Source organism: Brienomyrus brachyistius, chromosome 1 (assembly GCF_023856365.1).
Source record: "Brienomyrus brachyistius isolate T26 chromosome 1, BBRACH_0.4, whole genome shotgun sequence".
NCBI classification, from domain to species: domain Eukaryota; kingdom Metazoa; phylum Chordata; class Actinopteri; order Osteoglossiformes; family Mormyridae; genus Brienomyrus; species Brienomyrus brachyistius.
The window spans coordinates 25071059-25079364 of NC_064533.1; the positions used below are offsets into that span (position 1 = coordinate 25071059).

The 8306-nt window shown below is 39.3% G+C and overlaps 1 protein-coding gene across 1 annotated transcript; it reads right to left on the bottom strand.

The window, feature by feature from the left end:
- Positions 1-556: 556 nt before the first annotated feature.
- On the bottom strand, positions 557-7987 carry LOC125750594 (cytochrome b5). The gene is made up of 5 exons (XM_049028677.1): positions 7658-7987; positions 4968-5096; positions 3439-3468; positions 2730-2764; positions 557-2020 (listed from the first exon to the last, which is right to left on the bottom strand). The coding sequence occupies exons 1-5, from the start codon at positions 7769-7771 to the stop codon at positions 1939-1941; spliced, it is 390 nt and encodes a 129-aa protein (XP_048884634.1). The 5' UTR covers positions 7772-7987; the 3' UTR covers positions 557-1938.
- Between the last annotated feature and the right edge of the window lie 319 nt (positions 7988-8306).

The following is an 8306-nucleotide window of genomic DNA, read 5'->3' on the forward strand; positions in this document are numbered from 1 at the left end:
AGGGAGGAAGATGAAAAGCGCTTTCTGGAAACACCATGACATCATGGCCAAAGCTATTTTGGTTCTTGTCATGGTAAGTTTGAGAAGGAATATGATAGGTTGGTCTAATCAAAGCTAGTTTCGAGATGATTTTCTCATTTGGTGTTTTATTTCTCAAAGGAGAATTAAACCTTCCTACTGTTGCATTTGCTAGTGCATATGAAATGAAAATACAGTCAACCGCTGTTTAATGACAGGGATACGTACCAAGAAATGTGTCGTTGGGTGGTTTCGTCATTGGGTGAACATGCTTCACACATTGGCTACAGTAAACTTTTACTTTATAAGTAATGAAATATCTAAAATTTATATAACAGGTACTATGTACTGTACATTATTATATGTGCTATGGCATACATTTATACGATGGGCAGAGCAGTAGGCTTGTTTATACCAACTCCTCCACAAACACATGAAACGGTGAAGCTTGTCAAAGACTCCAAATGGGCTTCAACTGCCATTGCATGCAATCAAAAACTACAAAGAGAACAGCCTCACAAATACAATTAGGATCTCATAAAATTGTCAGACATTGATTTTAATATCAGAATGTACATTGGTGTGGTTTCACTTTCCTGTGAATCCTCTGGAAGTGTATTACATGACTTGCATGGTGGGTGCTCAGTGCAGTACCTGCTGTGGGATCCAGGGGGCGACACAGGTGACCTTTATCATTTCCGGTCCCTTCCTCCCCCCGCAGAGTAATTAAATGCTGCTTTGTTATTATTTCATCCAGAGTGATGAAAACGGCCTACAATGGCATAGCTACTAATTGCTTCACTCTTACTTTGCTAATGATTTCTGATTTGCATATTTATGTATTTTCTCCTTCGGGGAAGACAATATGTTCTGGAAAGTCAAGGACTAAAGCAAGATGCAATTTGTTAAGCAAATCCCAGCATTTTCCTGAAGCCATTAAAAGTGAGACTGCATAATGGTAATTGTAAATTATTTACTTATTATTATTGTTGTTGTTGTTGCTGAGCCCATACAATGGATATGAATCCAGAGTGTACCTGTGCTTTGGCCTTTTCTTTCTACTTTTTACACCATCCATCCATCATCATGATCAAGGTTGCAGGGGGGCCTGGAGCCTATCCCAGTCAGTGTTCGGCACAAGGGCGTGGACACCCTGGGTGGGATGCCTGTCCATTACATGGCACACATGCAATGGGCAACTTAGATATGAGAAACTAATACAGTCGTTTAGACTGATTGAATTGAACTGAATATGCCAGTTATCCTAACTGCAAGTTTATGGATACAGTGATGAGATAGACACACAGACAGACAGAAAGACAGACAGAAACACAGACAGACAGAAAGACAGATTGACACACACATACACACACAAACATGATGTGGAGGTGAGTCACCCCATCCTAACCCTACCCCAACTTTGTCCATAGAATGCATCATGTTTCTCTTTGACAGGAATAGCAGCAAGCAAGCAGCAGCAGGTAAACTGCGTGAGGACAGACTTCACTGCGCCTCTTCACTTCTGCAAAGTGGATGCTGATTCTTTATTTAACACCACATAAATATTTCATTTGTCTAGCTTAATACTGTCAATAGGTTTTCAATTATAAGGCTTAATCGCTCCTGACTATATAAACACTTGATTGAAGTCATTTAGACCAGAAGAGGTGGGTTTTGAAACTGCAAAAGTGATTGAGAGAAAGTAAAAGGGAGCATACAGTCAGGCACAGTGCAGCTTTTCTTTTTGTTCTTTTTGATTCATCAAACTACCTCTGAGGGGTGTCACTCAGAATGCACACAAGAAATAAAGTCTTCATTTACACAATAGTGTATAATTAGATAATAATCATAGTGATGAGGCCCATTAACTGCATATGGTTCGCCGGGAGGCTATGGTAACGCAGGACTGGTCCACACAGATCATTCCTCGTAGATATACATGCGGTACATGACCGTGACAACCAGTGCTGCTAGACCAGGGATCACCCAGTTTGACCACCAGCTAGAGGGAAAAAGAAACAATCAGATCAGTTAGATTACAGGGAAATGTGGAGTCCTGGATGAGGAACAAGCACATATAACCACACAGAACAGTTCATAGAGCCAAGCCTGGTAACAGGTGGCATTTATAGCTATTGAAAAGATCAGGGGCTAAGCCAAGTTTAGCTGAGGCTTGACTTTTCTTTTTTGAAGTAAGACTGGCATCAGGGCTAAAATACTCGGGGCTATACCTCTAAGTGATCGGCCCTAACGACGCAGGACCGGATCTTTTCAGGGGCTCCCCGTTACTTGGGAGACCCCCCAACCAAGAATACTGGTGATCATTTCACTTCCTCCGCAATGTGGGTAATTCAGCAGCCCTGGGCCACTGTCTGTTCTGCCTATAGCTCGAGCCGACCATGCGTCTGCCTGTAAACAATACCATTTTATGCATATGGTTTTATAGTTTTTACCAAATTATTCTTATATGAATATATGTAATTTAGAGAAATAATTAAAAAAAACATACTAATTTATGTGCATGTGCCTGCGTGTGTGTGCGTGTGTGTGTGTGTGTGTCTGCCTGCGTGTGCGTGTGTGTGTGTGTGTGTGCAGCTGCCCAGTTTGCTTATGCCTGGTTCCAACCTTGTACACACCGACTTATGTGAAGTAATTATCGGTTACTTATTGAGTACTTATTGAGTACTTATAAATGGCTCCATTAGCAGTACCTTGTGCTGTCCTGAACATAGCTGCCTGGGGGTATCTAAGAAAGGGGAACATAAATAAATTTCATTTACATAATGCAATGCGCTTGCACAAAAAATAAAAGCCAGAAAACCAAAAGCAAACCCATGCGACTCCTTCATAGTTATTAATTAATTTTACATTTTATTTTTGGGACCAAACAGGTCAGCTATTCATCATTTTCAAAGTCCTGTGAATCATATTTTGATACAAAAATTGGTACAACTAATATATTTTAATGCTGTCTTTTGTTCGTTATTTTTTATAAATCATTGAAAAGGGGAAATTAAATGCTGTATATCTTACTGTATCAGTTTACTTTCTTCAGTTGAAAATAAACTATTGTTTGTTCAGATTTATCACAGTGCCAATAACTATAAGCCAATAAGTAATGTACTGTATGGTAAGTGAGCAAAATGACTGGAAATAGCCTGTTATTTTAACATTTAGTTTAGTTTCTTTCATTAAATCATTGTGTAGTTAAGCAGAACGACACTGTCAACATACTCAACAATAATGAATGATCACTTTGCTGCTAGTAAATTCTGTATTCTTGTGTCGGCTTGCCAAAAACTACAGTCACTGGGGCCATTCTTGACACTGACAGAAGGTCTTTGCGTTGGTACAGTTTTTCATTCAGCAGTTACTGCAATTAATGATTCTGAAAAGGAATTCAACACATATATTACTTACCAGGGGACTTACAATCTTCTCTCGGTCCTCCTTTGGAAAGAAAAGAAATCAATAATCAATAAAAATATCAGACAGCAACAAAGGAAATCCTGTAGGTGACAGTTAATTCCATAGATAGTAAATAATTTTTCCAAACAGTAACTGATAAACTACTGCGGTAAATCAGGCAAACAGTAAACACTTAATCATCACTAACTTAATATACATACAGGCCACCATTATGCTGTATAATACAATGCATAATCACTTCTAAATATTAACCAACTTGGCATAACACTTAAGAGTTTTAAACATGCAGAAGGCATGCTGTGTATTTTCGTTGCTAATCATATAATGACATTAGCAGTGTAGTCTTAGCCAATTGTAAGCAAATTAACACTTTCTTATAGTCTCAGCCTATAAGGTTGATTAATTTATGACAAGGATCAGAAATGTTACGAAGAGGCAGTCTGCATATATTTGGTTAATACTGTAACTGCTAAAAATCACACAATGCTACCTGTAGATTGTAAAAATTGGTAATTTATGTTTAAGTTACTGTGAATCAAATAAAACTGAGTGAACTTATTTAAATACAATGATTGGTGATTCAATATGTACGCTAAAATACTGTAAAGTATTGGAACTTGGTGCCAAGGTCTGCTGTACTGCCTCACATTATACCTAAATTAGATGTTAGAGGTTCAAGGTTACTTTATTGTCATCAGCAGCTTCATACCTACACAAAGACTGATGAAACAACGTTTCTCCATGGCCCCGGTGTAACATATAGTAACATATAACATTTAACATCACAGTAACAGGACATGCAAACCGGCAGTAAATAAAAAGCGCAGAGGTTTTGCAGTAGTGAGGAGCTACTGTTGACTGTGTATGATTTGTGCAGTTGCACAAGATGTCCAACAAACCATAAAGTCTATAAATCAAAGAAGTGTCCCACACTGTGCAGAATTCTCCTATTTATTTCCATACAAACCATTGACACAATTAAATTAGCTGTATGAAACAAGGGCGGTTGTAATGTCAAAATTACACATAGAGCTGTACTCACACCCAAGCTGTCGGCTACCAGTGAGTTCCAGTGAGGAACTCACTGGCTATTATTACGACTAAGTTTTGTTAACCTGAGCCGCTGATTGAACCTGATGAGACAAGTCAAACGGAACTGAATTGCAAATGTTATTGATCTCCCCCCCTTACATATATATTGCTCAGTCTCTGAACAAATAATTTTGTATTTGTTCCTGGACTGGGTAGCTTGATTTGGTTGATTACAAATTTGTCGTCTTCGGTAAAGATGTCACAGGCAAATCAAATAAGGGATCACAGAAGCGTTTTCAACGAGCTGGGATTCAAACAGTACAGTCTTAAGGTGATTCATCAGGTTTGTCTAGATGCTTTGATAGTAATGGCCGGCTAAGAGCCGAACTGGAATCGAAACCTGCAAAACGTGTGGCTCTTGAAGACCAGGCTGGCCAACCGCTTCTGTTATTGCTGGAAATGAAGCCGACGGGGGGGCAGATGCTTACCGGATGCAGCTCTCCTATGACATAACTTTCAGCCATTTTCCTGGCGTCGCTGGAATGTCCCACGTCCTCATAGTTCTCTGTGGCGTCGCCCCCTGCATGCTCACACAGGACCTCCACACCCCCGGGATGCTGGGTGAGAAAGAGCACAGCAGAGAGCAAAATCTGAGCGAAAAACGGACAAGGATGACCCATCAAAGGGGACTAGGGACAGGAAAGCCCAGCTGACCGCTGAACCCAAAAACGACTCGGGATATTCATAAAATGTAGCCTGCAGACAAACTGAAGAGTTAAACAGAAGAGGTTATAAGGATTAGCAAATTTTCCCAAACATATCTAGCTATATTAAATATTTAATATGTATTCATGGCTTCCAGAAATGCCTTGCTTTTGGCGTTAAACTATAAGAAAGGTTAAGGTACATTGAAACGTAGTTGGCAGAACCAGTAATGCTGAAATCAGGCAAGATTGCTATCTGCCTACTCAGAGGCACATTATCATGGTCAGAAGTCCTCAGGCTTTTTGAGGTGTCATTGGGCTCCCTGCTATAATTCATGATGTGTCATTGTCGACCAGGGGGTTGGGTCCCCAATGACAAAATTTAAAAAATTGTTTGGGTGGGGAGTCAGTCACACGGTTCAGATTAATTTCTATTTTGGTCCAGATGCGACAACACTGGGCAAATGTTTGGATCAAAACAGGACGTTGGCAACTCTGGGTTTAAAATTTTGTCAAACAAGAAAAGTTCAAGTTCCTTTTTAGCGGACGCCCCTGAGTTTTAGCCCGGGTAAGCCTGTGTATTGAAGTGCACCTGTCAAATCCAGAATGCCAAAGAAAAATAACCTTAAAACACTATACATATGCACATTTCTACATTATAGTTAATTCCTCCAGGAAGAATCATCTAGCATATTGGTCATTCACTGTTTGAGCTTGACAAAACATCTTGTGTCTGTGGAAGGGTTAAAGCCATTACATTTACATTTTATAGGTGAGGAGCCACTTCTGTGAAAGAGAAAAGACCTTTTGTTGTTTCACCTTTGCTCTCCTGCTGCTCTGGCCTGAGCGTAATGAGCCAGGCCGAGACTTTGGACTCCCTGCATACACTCACAGTGACATGTGAGAAATTATTTACCCTGACTGAGGCAAAGCGCAATGAATTATTAACACGATTCCCATTGAAGCCAGTCAACCTGTTGCACAGTGCACAAATTCAATCAATGGAGGAATATGTGACATTTAATCAATTATCAAGGAAAGTAACGGAAACATAAAATAAACTGCTATTTGGTAAGGAGAATGACCTTGTCTTCAACATTAGTAACACAAAGGAAGTAATCCTGGTCTTCAGAGAGATCTCCTCACCGTTTGCTATTGACATCAAAAGCACTGATGTGAAGCATGTTAACTCTGAAGAATCCAGACTGACATTTCGAATGACCTCAGAAGACCCATCATCAAATGAGGACAACAGCACCTGTAATTCTCACTGCGCCTTATAAAGGCCAGTCTGAGGAGATAATACTTGTGGACTGACTGAAAACACCCTAAACAGAGACATCGCCATATGGTTTGGAACAATGAATCTAAGGCGAAAAAAAATGCCAAGCAGACAATCATAAAAATCTCAGAACAGGTAACTAGAGGTATGGCCATCATAGAGTCTCCATTCTTAAGCCACTTTGGTTACAAAGCACAATGAATTATCCTTACCAAGCCAGACGCTGCAAATGCAGGTACGTTTTGGTACTATGATCCAGTACATTTATGCCTGTACTATGCCTGAGCCTGCTGACCATCCCTCCAGTGAATCAATAGCAATTACTAAACGCAAGGGTATAGATTTGGGTGTGGATGGTAGGGACATATCAATGTCACACAGTATCAATATTGTGGGAGTACCGTGTGTGTCTAGGTGGACAGGGTGTTTGGGCCTGATTTGGTCCCTACCAATGTTAAAACCAAACCTATGCTCTTGCTGCTGTTAATGAAATCATAAAGGAGTGGCATTAGGATCATTAAGCTGGATAAAGACATTTTATTTTTATATATACTTACTTCATTTATATACATCTTTACTTGCCAATTTTAACAATTTCTTTCAAGAAGCATAGAAATTAGTAATACAGTAATAATAATGTTTAATGATACATAAAATGATTATTAAATATATACCCAGAGTTGTAAATATTTATTACACTAATAAAACTTTATGCAAATGTGTAACCCAATGGCATTTAATTATATTCAGTATATATTCAGTATTCATTAATCAGTTCTAATTCGTCCTCTGTAGAGATAATATAATTCCGATACCATTCACTCTCAATAAAGACACCTATCAGTAAGATTTTGTTACAAAGCGCACCGACATTCATTAGTCAACAAAACAACTCTTTTTGTTTAAGGATGTTCATTTTTGGGGAACATCTCTAATTTAGCACAAGGCAACAAATGTCCTGTTGTACAATAATATTTACCTCAAATCGCAAGCTAAAAACTATACTAGTAAATCAAACATTCATATTCATGGATATAACTGTTGTTTTTCGAGATTCGTTTCAAAGAGTTTATCTTCTGACCGTCCATTGTCATTTTACAATGACAAAAATCTAAACCTAAAATGCCTTTTTCCCATTGGTACGAATGATAGCCTAACGCGATAATGACGTCAATAATGAAGCTTCTCTCACCTCTTCCAGAAATTTGGAAACATCGTAAACTTTATTGTTGATGAGAATCCAGCAATTTTGGGGAGACTTGTGTTCTTCTACTTCTGAGAGTCTATAGTACTTCACTGGCTCCATGTATATATTCTTCTTGTTATTATTATTCAACTCGTAGAAAGTTTCGGGAAGTTAACGATTTTTGCAGAAATTGGACGCAAACTGAATTCCCCGCATAACATGGGAATTCTAATTCTATGCTTATCTCCGACGATACCCACGTAGTCTTGCTTTCGGGATCGTACTACCCACCGACACTCCCTCCGCTGTCCTCCGTCTACGTAAAAGCAATGACAGGCTGGCATCTGGCTGCCGGCGGCGTTTTGCGGGGCGCAATAATTGGCCTAAGCGCTTGTCACTCTAGCGATAGCAGGCGCCGCACATACGATGAACCCAAGAAAAGTCACTAGAGTTCAATTGGCTTTTTTAATTTGCACGCTAAGAAAAAACAAGAGCCTTGTCACAAACACCACCCTGCTGCCTTTTAAATGTGTGATTATCTCTGTTGACGTTACTAACAAGGATAATTTATTATCGAAATACTGCGTCCACGTGTAATAAGTATTTTTCGTGGGTTATAGACACTTCCGTAGAAACTAGGACAGAACGGGATTAC

Excerpts from the sequence above, each read along its gene's own strand:
- LOC125750594 (XM_049028677.1), bottom strand. The coding sequence starts at position 7,771 with ATGGAGCCAGTGAAGTACTATAGACTCTCAGAAGTAGAAGAACACAAG. Across the intron at positions 5,097-7,657 it reads TTTCCAAATTTCTGGAAGAG|CATCCCGGGGGTGTGGAGGT; the intron begins GTGAGAGAAGCT and ends TTTCTCACCCAG. Across the intron at positions 2,765-3,438 it reads AGAAGATTGTAAGTCCCCTG|ATACCCCCAGGCAGCTATGT; the intron begins GTAAGTAATATA and ends CCCCTTTCTTAG.